General features: G+C 38.8%; 1 protein-coding gene across 3 annotated transcripts in view; it reads right to left on the reverse strand.

The window, feature by feature from the left end:
* The window catches only part of DGKI (diacylglycerol kinase iota), a 586,838-nt gene that overhangs the window by 16,341 nt on the left and 553,040 nt on the right, over window positions 1-17,457 (reverse strand). For all 3 annotated transcript variants that reach the window (XM_069087305.1, XM_069087306.1, XM_069087304.1), the window contains 2 exons: window positions 16,958-16,995; window positions 9,805-9,925 (listed from right to left, as the gene is read on the reverse strand). In XM_069087305.1, coding sequence (XP_068943406.1) covers window positions 9,805-9,925; window positions 16,958-16,995 — 159 coding nt within the window. The remainder of the gene's footprint in view (window positions 1-9,804; window positions 9,926-16,957; window positions 16,996-17,457) is intronic.

A 17,457-nucleotide genomic window follows, 5' to 3' on the forward strand; every position in this document is an offset into this window, starting at 1 on the left:
AGAGAGAGAGAGAGAGAGAGAGAGAGAGAGAGAGAGAGAGAGAGAGACAGAGCATTTAGTAAGTTGTTTATTGTATGTCAGGAATGATGCTAAGTTCTGGGGATACACTTACAAGCAAGCATGATTCCTGCCCTCAGAGAGATTATACACTAATGAGGAAAAAATATACCTAAAAGGAATCTGGAAAAGCAGGTGAGGAAGACAGTGTGATATGGAGATTTTGGAAGTCAGGTGGAGGCCTGGTAAGGTGAAAACGTACCTGGCAGAGTCTGATTCCAATTGGCATACATGAAGATGATGACCAGAGTGGAGGTAACATGACATACAGATGTCTGGGAAGTGAATATTTTAGCTCCTCTACTAAATTGTGAGATCCCAGAGGTCAGGGATAAACTCCTTTACATTAAATCCTCCACAGTGCTCAACTGAGCTCTTTGTCTACATTTAGAGTTTAATAAATATTTGATGAATAAATGAATGACCACCTCATTTTTGTTTGTGTATTCCCAGTACCATGTACATTATAGGAAATTAATAAATGCATATCAAATTAAATTGAATTGCATGAAGGCAATCTGGTTTTAAAAATCCATTTGAATCTCTATAGGATAGAATGATGGGTCAAAACAAATAAGATTAAGTGGTAGTCCTCCATTTGTATTTCAAAAAACTAACTATACAAGTCTGAGAAAAGTGGCTAAGAAGCAGTTTATTTCAAAAAGAGCCAGGGCTTAAGAGGTCAGAAAACTCATTTGAGCCAATGACAGAAGATGGCACACAATCTTAGACTATATTAATAGGAACATTGTCTTTAGAAGGAGTATGGTGACAGCCTACTGTACTTAATTTGATAAAACCATACCTGGAGTACTGGGGTCACTTCTGAGAACCATATTTCAATACTGACAAAACTGAGTTGCTTTAGGGAACATATTTTTACATCTAGAATGGGGTCTTAAAAGCCACAGAGTCAAAATCTCCGATTTTATACATGAGGAAACTGAATCACAGAAGTTAAGTGACTTATACAGTATCTCATTGGTAGTGTCTGAGGCAGAGTTTGAACACGGGACTTCTTGACTCCAATTTTTGCTCTCTAATCAGTCTACTACATCACACCACTCAAGATCTCAAAGGACAATGACCAGGAGGGGGAGGGGATTCTAAACTAGATCACAGACGCTTTAGGTGAAGGAAGAAAGAATGTTTGGCTTAGAGTCCTTGGATGCAGCCTTTTGACTGAGTTCAAGTTTACAGAACAAATCCTTTTATTAACGAGATTTGTTCTATGAAGTTTGGATCCAGTTAAAGGGCGGCACATAACATACAATCAATATTCTAGATAACATGTACTTTCACTTAAAACTGGCCCTATCTGCAGAAATATGCAAGAGAAGGCAGAGATCATCAAGAGAGAGGGGCAGAAATCCAATAATCGGAGCTGGGAGAGAAATAGGCTTAGCCAAAACCTTGGTTTGAGGACCCAGAAGGCCACAAATGACCTTGAGGACACAGGTTCCCCACCCCTCCATAAGACCTTTGAGGAATAAGTTAGCAGGCTTCAAGTACGTGATGAGCTGTCATTTGGCAGAAAGAATAGACTTGTTTTTGCCTGGCCAAAAAGTGTAAAATTAATACCAATGGTTCATAGTTTCTGAGAGGCAGGTGAGAGCCTAATATAAAGAAATACTTCCCATCAATTAGGGTTTTACAAAAATGGGATGGACCACTCTAGGATGTAATGGGTTCCCCTGTCACTGGTGGACCACTCTCGGATGTAATGGACTCCCTGTCACTAATGGACCACTCTAAGATGTAATGAGTTCCCTGCCACTGGTGGTTCTCATTTTGGGGCCTGAAAGAATCTTTGTTATAGAAGCTATCAGAGAGACTACTGCTCAGGAAGGGGTTAGACTGAGGTTGTTTCCCACTCTGAGATCCTATACTTCAGTCCACTTGTTACATGGATCAGATCAAGCTCTTTTTAAGAGTTCATATCAGAAATGTGAGGTCAGAAGACACTGATCTATAGAAAGTGAGACCATGAAGTAAGGTAATGAGATTGAGGTCTAGTGGGTTAAAAATAGACTGGCATCCAGGTAAGAAACTATTAGAGAAAAAAGCAAGACTTCCTAGAAAATCTTCCTCTGCTACAAAGACAGCACAGTTTAGCGCATTATTGTAAACATCAATTTTTCTTGTTAAATATCCTAACCATCTAGTAGTAATTACACAGGCCCTATATGAGGGCATTCACTGGACGGCTGGATTCCTAAGAGAGAAACCGGAACCTTTGGAGTCTTTGTAGTGCACACCCTTTAATTCTGTGTTTTTCTCCTGTGTCTCATACCAACTCCTCCAAATCCCCTTTGCCTTCCCTCCCACCTTCCCACCCCCTTCTCCTCTTTGGCCCTCATTTTCCATTAGTCTCCCTGACGCTGCCAGCCGACCATTCCAAATCCCCCTCTGCCATGGGACAAAAGCTGCACAGATGTGGGGAAAGCTGGCACTGGGAACGCTCACAGCACTGTCATCCTGTCCCAGCGGGAAGGTGGCCGTTTCTCTTGGGGACAAGAGGCAGGGAAAGAAAAAAGAGACTGAAGGCAGCACAAGATGACAGAATAGCCCCATAGAAATCCAAAAGGAAATGCATGAGGGAGATTTCTATCAGGGAAAACTGCAGGGGGGCAGGAGGGGGGGGAACAAAAACAAAAGAACAAAATGTGTGGGGAGGTAAAAGAATAAAACAAGACAAAAGTCTCTCAGAGGGGCCAAACAGGGGAGGAGGAAAGGGGGGTGGGGTGGAAAATATGGTTGAAAGGAGCTGAAAAGCAGGAACCACTGGGGGTAAACTCAGCTGGAATGACTCTCCATCCTTAATGTCTCTCACCACTGTCTGTGAGGAATTGTTAACTCTCCTTGTCCCTTGATTCCTTTTTCAGTTCTCCAAATACCCAAACTTGAGTTTTTCATAAAGGAAAGCAGCAGGTTGTGGCTATGAGAGAGGTCGGGGAGAAGATGAAGGGAGAAAAAGATTCAACATTTCATAGACTTCTCTACAATGTACTACATCCTTCAAGCTGGAATCCGTGCAGAGCCCCCCTCCCTTTGCCTCATTGCTCAAAAGTCTGGTTTTTAAAAGAACCCTTGGAAGAGAAATTAATCACTGATTACTAGGTCTGGGAGAGTTACTAATCTCTCATTTCTGCCTTTTGGAAATGGGGTAGTATTTTAGTGAGCTGAAGTCGTGATTAGGCCTGCAATCCCCAACCACAAATGCCACAACTGAGGGGTGGGAGAGACAAGCAGGCTTGGGGTGGTAATGATGGAAAAGGCAAGAAAAGCAGCTGATGTTAGAACCACATGCCATGTCACTTATTCATTCTGCTAAAGGGTCCTGTTGAGTTCTTAATATTACTATAATCAATGGTGTCTTTGCAAAAAGTCAGACAGTCTCATCATGTACTTTGGCTACAGACCGTATTAAGCCACAATGGTGACTTGAGCCAAATCAAAAACCTTCACAAGATTCAGAGTTCACTGTCTAGATTCTTAAAAATATAAATTTAGGGTTCAAAGGGACTTTGCAGGCCATTATTCCAACCCCTTAATTTTACATATAGGGGAGACTGAATCTCATAGAGTTTTTAAGTGATTTGTCCAAGAAACTTAAAGTCTAGGCATTAATTAGCACAGTGGAGATTCAAATATGTCTTCTAACTCTAAATCCAATGTACCAGTTATGCCATTTTCTCTTTCTCTGTCTCTGTCTCTCTCTTTCTTTCCTCTTTCTTTTTCTTCCTTTCTTTCTATTTCTTCTTCCCAGGGTTCATTAGGCAAAACACTGAATTATTTTTTTTCAGTTTGATTCTATTCCAAATTTCAAGTCATATTTCAATTAAATGAGATTAAATTCACATATGTGATGGCAATTTCTGAGTGTCATTTTTGAGGGTATATGGAATGTGACTCAGTAATCTCATCATTTTGGCAAGCTATCAGTGTGGAACTTACCTTCATATTGGCATGACCTCTGAAACTTTAGTCTTAGAGAGTAGCCTGTGGACCTAAGTGCTTAAATGATTTATCTTAGGTCACAATGTTAGTGTCAGCATATGATTCAGGATCTATGTACATTAAATAAGGGTGGTCCCTTATTTTTTTTTCTGTTGTATGATTGAAAAAACAGCAAAAGAAATTCTTCTCAAGTCCAAGGATAGCTCTGGTCATTATTCCTTCAATATCTATCATATTTTATAGTCTCATTGACTGCTATTTAATAGAGAGGCCATTTTTGTTGCTTGACTTAAAACTGGATAGCTTTTGTCCACAATCCAATATATAAAGCAAGAGCTATTTTCATCATAGATGGCATTTATGGAGTGCCTGCTGTGTAAAGAGAAAATTTTGTTCTAGGTAATTTGTACCCTCCCCAAAGGGGAAAATAATTTACTTGGAATGGGAGGGAGGAGAGCCCAAGCCACTAGCGACATGAACTTTACACCACAGACTACAGAGAGGCACCCAAACAGAAGGGGAAGAGTCAAGGTAACTGCACTTGCATTAAGTGGTAGTGAATCTGTACAATTCAGATTGTATCACATCCAGCTCCATGAACAAAATGACAGAGTAGAAATGACATTAAAGGTGAAACTGGTATTATGTGCCAACTCAGCAGGATGTAGATCTGAAACCAACAAAGGTTGCATTTCACTTTTTATTAATTATCTTTGGTCAATAGGATATATCAAGTTGGATTGCTTGAATAGTGGTGATGAATCATGCTGTATCCTTCACATTCTATCAAGTCCCCTTGTAATCAATGGGACTAACATTAATGAGACAGCTGGTTGGAGCTGAGAGTGTAGTAGATAGCCATGGGAACAGTGTTTTTCTTGGTGTGGAGCTAATTGTGTCATATGGGAATCAAGATTTTGTCCTCATTAATTCTATGCTCACACTAACTGGGTTCACCAACCTAGATTAAAATATACAATATATTTAAAGTATTTCAACTCTGTCTGTTTCTATCTGTTTCTGCCTCTGTCTCTCTGCCTCTTCCTAAATCTCTGGATTTAGCAGAAAGACCTTTATCGGTACATTTCACCCCCACTTCTTAGCTGCAGACATCACTATGGTTTGTGGGAAACATGAAAAAATTAAAAAATGGGTTTTAATCATGCCAATATTTTAAGTGAAAAAAAACTGCAATGCCAGAATATGTGTGCCTGACATATTACATACTACACAAAGAAGTGGGAGTGATCCCAGATGAATAAGACCTGTTTTCCAGACTATAACATGAATCTGAATGGGGCTTTCATTGAACTAGTAGTACATGTATTTTGGACATCCACTGCCAGGGGACAATGAGGTGGGTCTAGAATTAACAGGATTAAGAAAGTGCGCTAGCGCACACTTGGAAAATTGCAAAGCATTTTCAACAAACTACCACCTGACACAAAACTTTTTTTATTTATTAAGCATTTCTTTATAGCAGCAATATTCTCTTGGTAATGCTAAATGGTTGTGAATAATAGAATATTTCAATCTCTGAAGAAATAAAAATTCTTATGATTCAGAGGGAAATGGAGAGTTACCTGTGATATAAATAGACTGTAGCATGCTACCCTTGTTGACATTTGAAAAAGAAGATTGTAGGCCATCATCCAGGGAAATATGTATGACAGGAAGAAAATGCATGCCAGTTACTGTAACAGGCAGACAAACCAAGAGCTTTGCTAATACATACTAAATGTTTATAAACCTAGAGGAAAGCTTCTAGCTCATAGGGAAGCCTTCTATGGAAGACTTGTGGAAAGGCAGCAACAAGAATTGCCTAGAATGGAAAGAAATGAATGGGTTGCAATTTGTACATTTTAAGAGAGTACCTAAATTGATGAAAACATGACTCCATTTAAGTATTGAAGTCATGTAGGGAATATGAAGTCCTATATGGGCAACTGAAGATCTTGGAGGAGCAGGAAATATTTTCATAACTGGTGTCATTTGAAGATAGGGAATTTAGAGAATGAAGTAGCATTTGGGAAGTCAATAGCCAATTGACAAGATGGTGCCAGAGAATGGGATTTGTATTTCTGAACAGTAATTTAAGATATAGTAATGACAGGCCAGGGATGAAGTACATTAAATGAGAACTGGTAAAAGCATAGTTTTCTGTTGTTGTGAATGTGGTTGAGAAAAATGGAGGGAGAAGGGAGAAAAACTATCTAAATGTAAGAATGAGAGTAAGTGCACTATAGGAAGAAAAAAAGCAGTGGAAGGGCCTAGGCATCCTTAGGAGTTGAAATCCAAAAGAAGGGCAGTAAAAACACTCATAGTCTCAGATTTATATGAATGCACAGAAATATACAACTTAGTCATAGTGAGCTAGAGATCTTAATGCGAATGATTAGGTGCATTTATTAAGTACTTACTATATACCTAGCACTGTGCTGAGTTATGAGAATAAATATAGATAAAATAAGAGGGTCCTGTCTTGAACGACCTTGTTCTAATAAGGAAAAACACCACATAAATGGGAGTGGTGGTAAAGGAAGTCATAAAGGTAGTGAATGGAGTCACAGCGTAAGTGATCGAACCATTCTATCCAGTAATAGTAGTGTTGATTTGATTATTGTTCCCAGAACTAGAAATGTAAAGTAGCAGACTATGGAGAGGAAAGAGACATGCCAACCACATGGCACAAAGATTGTCAGGGAACAGAGCCTGGGGGTCTAGGGGGTCTGGCTAGAAAAAGTAAAGGAAGTAGATTAAGTGTCACAAATATTACTGAAATCTGGTGGAAGATGACAAAAGACTAGAATATGTGAAATGTGTATCATAGCTGAAAGGAACAGATTAGGTAAATTTGGTGGTGAAGACAAAACTAGAGAAAACAAATAGAGTGGAAAACATTTGGGTAAGGATCAATACAAAGAGAAACAGAATATCGTGATGAGAATATTTTAAAGACTGACTAGGCAAGAAGGAGCTTCCTTCACAATGAATTTGAGAAGTAGGTTATAAAAAATGGCAAGAAGACACGATATAATAATGATTGAGGATTTCAACTGTTTGAACAATCTCCCTATGATAAAAGCAAAGCAAGGGAAGAATTATTGACTTCCTTCAATGGTAATTTCACCTTTAAGAAGATGAAAGAGCTAGTGAAGGGAGCTATCTTTTTCAATCTGATTCCAACCAATAAGAAAAAATGTGATGCAGAAGTACAAATAACTGGAATCAGTTCTGTCTCAGAGGCTGTGATAGGTAAAGAGGTGAATTTCAAGCACAGTCTAATATCTAAGCAAGACTATTAGGCACAGGGGCAGCTAGGTAGTACAGTGAATAGAGCACTGGACCTGGAGTCAGGAGGAACTGAGTTCAAATACGACCTCAGACACTTAACACTTACTAGCTGTGTGACCTTGGGCAAGTCACTTAACCCCAATTGCCCTACAAAAAGCAAAAAACAAAAAAAACTATGAGGCATAGGACATAGACAAGATATCAAAAGAAGCATAGGTCATATCCTAGTTCCCCAGGAGAAGAAGGATAAGGTATTCTTAAGCACAAAATTCTTATAATACAAACACAAAGGATTCATATGAGGAAGAAATGAAGAACTGTCTAAAGAGAACAATATGGCTGTACAGAGAACTCCCTTACTACAGACTATAAAAAGATATGTACAGAAGATAGAAAGCAAGGGCAAATAATTGCTAAATATCAAAGTGTGGCAAAGACCTGTAAGAACAGCATCCAGAGCAAAAAAAGAAAAAATAGCAACAACAACAGAAAAGCTAAGATGAATTTATGGTAGGCCAGTGTTTTTAAGCTATGTGAGGGTAAGATGAATGCAATAAAGGAAAAAATCGCTGCTTGGGACAACAAACGGTGCAATGATAACAAACGTTGGCAAAAGGCAGGAAAAACTTTGTGATTTCTCTATCAAGTGAGATAGTCTTCAAACTCAGAAGGACAGAACCCAAATGGTTAATAGGAGATAGTAAGACAGTACTTAGCTGCCCTAAATGAGCCCCAGTCACCAATCTCTGATGAATGGTATCCAAGGATCTGCAAAGAGCCAATGAATTGGATTGCTCAATTGTAATTATCTCCAAAGATCATGATGAATGGTTCTGTAGGACTATAGAGATGCAAATACAGTCTTCATTTTCAAAAAGAGAAAGAAGGTAGATTCCTCAAACTTGAGATCCAGAAAGTTTAACTCTGATTCTTGACAAAATATTAGAATAAATTATCAAAGATATCATGAACACTTATAAAGAGAAGGAGAGATCAATGAATGCAAGCCAATATGAGATTACTAAAGACAAGCTAAGGCTCATGCCAGACTAACCTCATTTACTTTGATGTGACAAAGTCACTAGACTGAAATATTCAGGAGGAATGTCATGATATACCTTGATTTCAGCAAGGGGTTTAAGACAGTTTCTTACTTAAGAGAGAGATGAAGGGAAGGGAGCTAGATAATGGTACAATTACTTAGATTCAGAACCAAGTAAATGTTCATACCCAAATACTAGAGATTAGTGAATTAATGTGAGACATGAGACAGGTCCCTATGAAAAACTTATAAGGTTCTACCCTTGACCATTTTTCTGCTTAACGCTTTTATCAATTACTTAAATAAAAGAACTGATAGCATACTTAAAACATTGTCAGATAACATGAATTTGAAAGGTAGAGGCAACAGATATAGAATAAAAATCTCAAATATCCTAGCTTTTGAAGGCAAGAATGATGAGCCAGATGGAACAAGATAATATTTTAAAAGAACTTTTTAGAATTTACATTTAGAATTTGAAAAGAAGTGTTAAAATACATAAATTGCACAGGTAAAGAAAGGAGGATATGTCTAGGGCAAAAGAGAGGGAAACACAGCTATGTTCAAATATTTGAATAGCTGTCATGTTCTAGATTTATTGTGGTTGTTCCTAGAAGACAGAACTACAAGACAGAGTGGAAATGACATAGACAAAGTTTGAAGAGATTTAAGAAAAAAAAACTTTTAATTAGAACTGTTGAAAATTATAATAAGCTGTCTCAGGAGTTGATGGAGTTTTCCTTTATTGGAAGTCTTCAAGAGAATTCCCATGATAGAGTGTAAAAGCCAGCCCTGGTCAGGTATGATTTGAAGTAGAGGACCCATAATGTACCTTCCAACTCTGAGATTTTCCAATTTGACTACACTTCTCTGCCAATCTGTACTGAGACATTCTCTTCCTTTAGGAATAAAGGGTGAGGTAAACCTGGAAGCCAATATGGTACAATGGAAATATTGCTGGATTTGGAGACTGAGAACTTGGCTACAAATCCTTGACTTTCCACTCAGGACCTGGGTGAATACTGGCAAGCTACTCATCATTTCTCAACTGGGGTTAGAGGACCTTAGAAGTCTCTTGTAGTTCTGAAGCTCTGATCCTATGACTGTCCTTCAGAGGATTTCTGTGATCTATATAAACTGTGTGTAGATATAGAAAGCTGAAAGTAACAGCTAAGCTTCATTAGCTTGTGGCACCTTATGTCCAGAAACATCTTTAGAAATACCATTTTCAGAGAGATGCAAGACTCAGTGAAGGCAATATCTAAAAAGCATTTGGTAGCTTTTGAATCCTATAAATGTTAAATAGCAGGAGACTTAAGATGGATTTGGTCATTGAAAAGGTATAGAGAACTAATCAGACCCCCTCTGAAAGTAGCCTGAGTCAGAGCCGGTTTTGTAAGAACCACTTCTGTCTGCACATAAGTGATTCTTAGTGCATTCTGCCTACTCACCATGGTCAAGGATGTATTTCACAATATCTCCATTCCCAGTTTTAGCTGCGTAGTGAAGGAGTGAACAGTGATCCGGTCCCTGGATTAGTAGACTGCCTCCATTCTTATAGCATTCGATGAGCTGGAAAAGAGACACACAGAAAGAAACTCAGGCGGCATTTGAAACTAAGGCATCCAGTGGTACAGTAGAAGAGGTAAGAGTGAGAATGGCAAACCACAAATGCTTTCTACCTTGGAAGACCCAGAGGAGAAGCCGAACAATAGAGATCACATTCTTCAGTGACCTCATTTCTCAAACAGGTAGCCAGAATGCCCAGCCATCCTTATTTGGCTCTTGAGATAATTATATTCATTACATAGACAAAGTAAACTGATATGCATGGAACTAACCACTTATTCTTTATCTCTCTTTTTTCCTACCACAGAAGGGGTCAGTGTGTGTGTGTGTGTGTGTGTGTGTGTGTGTGTGTGTGTGTGTGTGTGCGTGCGCATGCACTGGCGTAGACGTTGCATAAACCTATCCCCTTCCCCCACTTAATATTCCTCTGGATGGGAAAAGGAGAGAGAGGACTTAGTGGAAACAGGCACAGCCTAAGTTTACTTCCATAGCTAAGCTGTTGCTCCAAGATTAAACTTTCTCATTTTCTGCAGATTCCCATATATGGCATGAAGTATAAATAATTTATATAGCATTGTAATTTTTGTAAAGTGCTTTGTGGACGTCATTTAGTTGATTCTCCCAACCCTGTGACAGACAGACTATAGATACTATCATCTTAATTTTACCAAAGAGAAAACATGCTTAGGGAGGTCAACACATAGTCACAGAACTTGTGACAGTGGCAAGATCTGCACCCAGGTCTTCCTAACTCCTGAATTCCAAGTCCAGCAGTATTTCCTTCATAAAAATAGTTATCCAATATTAACGTGTTTAGTTGGAGGCAAGATAACATAAGAGAGTTTTGTTTTCTGGGGCCAATAAGATTTGGCATGAAGAAGATCTGCTATCATACCCTGCCTCAGACTCTTACTAGTTTGTGTGAACCTAGGCAAGTGACTGAATATCTCTCAAGCTTCAGTTGGCTCTGAGGGCATAATGGGGATATAATAATAATGAGTATAATAACAGTATCTCTCTTGCAGGGCTATTGTGAAGATTGAAAAAGATAATGTATGAAAAAGTGGCATAGTGGATAGAGAACCAGCCCTAGAGTCAAGAGGACCTGAGGACTTCAAATTCAGTCTCAGACACCTGACACTTTCTAGCTGCAAGTGATTTAACCCCAACTGCTTCGCTCCCCCAAAAGATCATTTGCAACACTTAAAGGGGTAGATAAACGTGAGCTATTATTATTATTGACTACATATGGGATAAAAGAGAGGTCATATGCAAACATGAACATATCATTATGTGTCCCTGGTTCACCAATACCAAGACTATAAGATGCTATTTTTGGTGCTGTAGACAAGAAAAATAACAGAGTACAGCCCACAGAAGGCTTCTGTATGAGGATAGACTTTAAAAATACAATAAAATTATATGGGAATTATTAATCTAGAAAGATGAAAATCTATGTGGGGATGTGATCCCACATAATCTAATAAATAAGAATGTAAAAAGGGCAAACAAACTTACATTCATTAAATGGCAAATTACTAGAATTAGGGAGCCCTCTTTGAAGTTTGGAAAAGGGAATTTTAGGAATTGACTAACACAGCAGATAGCAAACACATATAATTCTTTTACCTAGAAAGGCTATACATGATGCAGACACAAATACATCTATAATGAAGATAATAAGGGTAAAATACATTGATGACAGATACATACCAGGTTAGTACAAAGAAGTTAAAGCTATTTTAGGTTAGGGAGGCAGAGTAGCACAGTCCTGAGCTCAACTTCACAGAAAAAAAAAAAAAGGCAACTATTGGCTGCCCTATGAAGTCACTACTAGAAACAGAATAAATAGAATACAAGGCTGGCTAAGCCCTCAGGTTAATGCAGGGTGATATTTCTTATGTTATCATGCAAAAAATACACACCCTGTAAATATCCAGGCCATGCAAAGTAGGGCAAGTTTGGCATTTTTCCACAATGTAGTTCCAAGATTATCTAATACATTTTATTTCACATGCAAGGCAGTATGTTTGGAGGTGAGGACACAAAGATAAAACACAAACAAAAGCCCCTGCCCTCAAGGAGCTTACATTCTATTGGGGAATGTACTATCTATCCCTAGCTATAGGGAGTCTTTTTTATAGTGATGCATGTATTGGGAATGTATTCCCCAAAGTAAGGATAGATTAAACTATAAGAGCATGCTTCTATTTTCAATTCAATGAATACCTTTTTAAGAACCTACTTATTATGTGTGAGGCACTGTACTAGGCACTGGGAATAGAAAGGTTAAAAAATGAAACCTTCTTTGCCTTTAAGATAGTTTAGGAAGAGGATATGACAGGTTTGCAAACAAGAATTATGCAAGATAGAAAGTGTTACAGTACAAAGAGGAGAGAGATATGGAGAAAGAGCTACCAAAGGGATATTTAAGGATGGGAGAGAGAGGGAGGGAGAGAGAGAGAGAGTATTCAATTTGGAAAACTGAGGACAGTCTTTATAAAGCGTGTGGTACCTGAGCTGGTCCCTAAAGGTAAAGGATTCCAACAGTTGTTTTTGACACAAACTGGACCTGTTCTGATGCACAGAGGCAATAGAGGGCTGCCAGATGAGATTGGAGAGCAACTGGCTCATCGACCTGTAAAATCCCATCATCCTCGGGTCTCCACTTCTTCACCGCTCCCTGCCCCTCTGGAGAGGGGCCCATAAAGTCCAAAGGCTCCATTTAAGGAGGCAACTCAGCCCTGTACATCTCATCTGTCATCTGACTGCTCTACTTTGGGGCTTCTCTGACCTCTCCACTATGGCCCTAAAAGGGGCACCTTCCCCAGAGTCCCCTTTTCAGCTTCCTTTTGTGTACTGCCTTCCCTAGTTAGATTGTAAACTCCCTGAGGGCAGAGACTATCTTTCTTTTTTTTTATATCTGTACCCTTAGTATAGAGCCTGGCACATAGTAGGTATGTAATAAAAGTTTATTGACTGACTACACAGAACGCATAAAGAAGAAAAAGCAAATAAGGCTGTGTTGGAACTGGATTGTTGAGGCAATTAAATGACAGCCTAAGGGGTTTATTCTAGATAACCATTGAAGATTTTTTGACCAGAGTGGAGGAGACTGGTCACACATGCCTCAGGCAGATTATCTGGACCGCTAAGTAAATGATGGAGGAGAGAAGAGGATAGGCTGGAGGCAGAGACAAGACCGATAGTTAGGAAAGAAGTAAGGAGCTCCTGAATTAGCATGTGGCAGTATGAGCAGAGATGAAGGTATGGATACAAAAGATGCTGTGGAGGTAGAATCCACAGGATTTATCAGCTTATTAAACATGGAGCGGGGTGGGGGGGAGGGAAAAGCCAAAGAGCATCTACCACTTTTGTATCTAACTGCCATCAACAGAGCTAGGGATGACGAGTGTGTGGCAGGTTTGGGATAGAAGAAGGTGGGTTCCATTTTGACCCTATGTTTGAAATGACCATTTGTGTCCAATTGTGTGCACAATACTGATAGCTAACATTTTGTAACACTTTAAGGTTTAAAGGACTCTTTAATAGATATTATCTCCTTTGGTCCTGATAGCAGCCCCTGAAGACAGGTGCTATTATTATTCCCATTTTGTGAAGAGACTGAGGCAAACAGAGGTTAAGTGTTTTAGCCAAGGTTACACTGCTAGTAAGTATTGGAGATTTTAACCCAGGTCTCCATGACTACAAATCCATGCTCTAACCTAACCATTCCTAGGAGAGAGTTACTATTATTATCCTCATTTGACATTTAACCTCTGAGAGGTTAAAGGAATTGGTCAGTGTAGATATTGGCCAACAGAAGACTTTTACTAAGGTTTTCTTGACCCCAAGTCCAGACCTCTACCCACTATGACACCTAGATGCCTAATCTGATTCTATAAGGGACAGCATACATACTGGAGTCACAGAAAGAGATGCAGCTTCTGAACTTGTGCTCACTGAAGAATAAAGGAAACAAGAAAGTGGGGAGCAAAACAAGGAAAGTGAAGGGGAAAGTAAGCCATTGTCCCTTTGCTTTCATCTTAGACTTCCTTGGCTAAAACAAAGAAAGGTCACTATCACTATAACTATAACTATAACTAACTATAACTATATATATATATATATATATACATATATATGTATGTATATACATGGAGCAGCTAGGTGATCAAGTGACACACTGGGCTGGGAAATAGGAAAACTCATATTCCTGAGTTCAAATCCAGTCTTAGACTAGCTGTGTGACCCTGGGCAAGTCACTTAACACTATTTGTACAATGAGCTGGAGAAGGAAATGGCAAACCATTTCAGTATCTTTACCCCCAAAACAAACAAACAAAAAACAGATGGGGTCACAAAGAGCAGACACAAATGAAACAACAACAAAAATCTATTTTTTTTAATAAAATACTATTAAGAAGAAAAGCAAAATTGTTTGATGACTGATAAGACAGTGATGATGGTCCAGCCAAAAGCGTGGAGAAAATGGAATGAGAAGAAATGTCTAGGAATTTTGAAGTTTTACCTTTTCCATTTGGATTTTGTGCCATAGGAAAGCAATGTATTATAACCTGGGTAATGAGAATCCTCTTTCTGCAGTAGAATGCTTATTTCTGACTGGTCACTTCATAGGAATCATTTTGGGATTGCATAAACGTACAAAGAACCTAAGTGCTTAGCTGGTTCTAAATTTACTTTAAAAAAAAAAGCTTCCTAGCCACTTCCTGACAGACCAGGTGACGGACTGCGAGTATAGAATGAGACTTTTTTTTAATGTGGCCAGTGAAGGAATTTACTTTTCTTGATTATCGTTTTTATAACATGTTTTTTTTCCTTTCTTTTCTCAGTGAGGGTGGGAATTAGTTGGGAAGAAGAAAATGTGGACCTACAAATAAAATATAATTGAATTTTAAAAAGCAATCAAAAAGAAAAAAATGGCATCCTGCTTTTAAAAAGGAGTACATTTGTACCTTAGTTTAACACAATGAAAGAATTCTTTAAAGGCTATTTCTAATCTTAATTTGATTAGACAAACACTTATTAAGCTCCTACTATATACAAAGTATGGTGCTAGATTCTGCACACTATGCCTTTCAAATGTGCAAGGGGTACTATGCTTCCCAATTTTTATTCTATGGCATTCTTATTTGCCCCCGATCTAAAAATTCATAGCTATAGAGAATTTCTGGTTCCCCTTACCAATGAAGATTGGTATCCTATCTGACATGTCTTTTTTAAGCCTGAACAACTGAAAGGCTAAGGACCTTGCCTGTGGTCACAGAGTTGATATGTGTCAGAGACAGAATTTACAGAATCATAGACTGAAAATTGGAAGAGACCTTAGAGGACACTGAGTTCAATTCTCCCCTCCACCCCAGAAAAACTTACAGATGAGGAAACTGAGGTCCAAAGAGGTTAAGTGACTTATGCAGGGTCACACAATTAATACGTGTCTAAGTCCAGATTTGGACTCTGGTTCTGCTCACTCCAAATCCTATGTTCATCTACTGTCTTTATGACTCTCATATATCCATATCTTTCTGACTTTGAAACCAGCTCTCTAGTTATTCAAATTTTTATGGCCCACATGATGGGTAGTGGGTCATGTCCATTGATAACTGATGGCAAAAGAGAGAAGGCCTGAAAAATAAATTCATGACTATAAATAATGGAAGGAGAGAACTGGAAGAGACAAAGGACTGAGTGAAGAAAGAGAACTCTGCATGGCTGTTTAGTTATTAGGGATGGGGGGCCCTCTAGGAATAGAATTCTTATGCAAGACTTCAGAGAATTGATCCAATCTGATGCAGATGGCATGAAACATATCCAGTGTAGATTTGGAGATATATTCCAATGATGATGTTCACTTATTTGATCCAATTTTTGGTCATAGCTCCCTCTGATGTTTTCTCTTTCCCTTTTCCATTAGTCATTTATTTTTTCTTCCCTCTAGACTCAAATAATTGTATCTTACAAATGTCATGCCTGAGAAGCCCCATACTTTATCTACCTGATGGCACATATCATCTACTTGATCCCCCAGACATAACAGCTGGTAAATAATGAAAGGAGAAGAAAACAGGATGCATTTCATATAGAGTGGGAAATGGTGGGGGGGAGCATAGTTTATGCTTTCAGCAGGCCCATATCCTCAAAGTTTACGTTATCTCTAATTGCTGAAAATGTGGATTAACACTGACCTGCTATCTTTTTTAAAAAAATGTTTTATTGCTGCCTTTTCATTTTATATCACTATAGTTTCTGGATCTACTACACCCTCTCCCTGGTTGAATCCTCCATTACAACAAAGAAAAACAGTTAAGCAGAAACAACAGATAAAACAATCTTGTATTATAATATATACAGCATTCTGCCCTAGCAGCCCATCTCCTTTTTTTCCTGAGAGAGGTATTTTTTTCATTTTTTCATGAGTCCACTCCCCAAAATCTTTTGCTTTGAAGTTAGAAGTAAAAGCCTCCCATACACTCAAGTAAATTTACTTGTATCAAAAATATCAAGTTTCATCTTTAGTCCTACAGAAGGGAAGACCTGTCTTTCAGAGATTCATCACCACCCCAGCCCCCGCAAAATATGATGCTGAAATAAGCCTGGACTACCTAACTTCCCTCTGGGAACTATGTTTCAGTGGCTGTCAGAGCAGTGCCTGCAAAAACACATCATGATGGTCTCTGAAAAGAAATTTCAGTCCCTCAAGCATCCATACTTAGAGATCAGGGACTAGACTGGATGCTTACTGTATTTCCTGCAGACACTCCATCTATTTTAATTGATCAAAGTAATTGCCTTAGGGAGGCTACTTAACTTTCCTTCCCAGTAAAAAACGTGGGAGCTACCACTGTTCTCTCCCCTGATCCCACCTCTGATCTTAGCAGACCATACCTTTTGGTTAACATGCAAGCTAGTTCAGCCAAAGAAGACAAATGGCAAATGGGTCTCACTCGTGACAGAAACCTGCTGGCTTGGGGTGAGGGATGGTATTGATTTATAGTTCTTAGAAGAATTTCTTACCTTCATTAGATCTCCAGCTATGACTGCCTGTACAAGTGCTGTAAGAAATAAAAGAGAGACTTACTATTAGTTCTAAGACCTCCTTCTGAAACATGTTCAAAGTCCAGGGACCTCCAGAAATACAATAAACACGTAGGGGATGAAGGTGTGTGGAAGAAGAGCATCAATGGGGCAAATCTGTGAAATTGATTGATTAGCCTTTGGTGTCCTCTTCTTACCTTCTAACCCATCCAGGCACCTTCCTATGGCACATAATAGCCCTAGATTTGGCTTCTTTGTACTCTTCATGTACTAACACCCAGAGCTTGTCATTGTTATGCTTTCTCAGTCATGCTTGTTTTGTATTTCACTGACTTGGGAACCAAGGTATCAAATAGTTTGTCTTAAAAAACTAATCTAGCTAAAGGGAGAAAACCAGAGACCCAGCAAGGCACCAAGTATAGTGTAAAAGAAGTAGTAGTAGTAGTAGTAGTAGTAGTAGTAGTAGTAGTAGTAGTAGT

The sequence above is a fragment of the Petaurus breviceps genome, unplaced genomic scaffold (assembly GCF_028583685.1).
Source record: "Petaurus breviceps papuanus isolate PSGF00001 unplaced genomic scaffold, PetGlider_PUasm1.0 181, whole genome shotgun sequence".
Classification (NCBI taxonomy): Eukaryota; Metazoa; Chordata; class Mammalia; order Diprotodontia; family Petauridae; genus Petaurus; species Petaurus breviceps.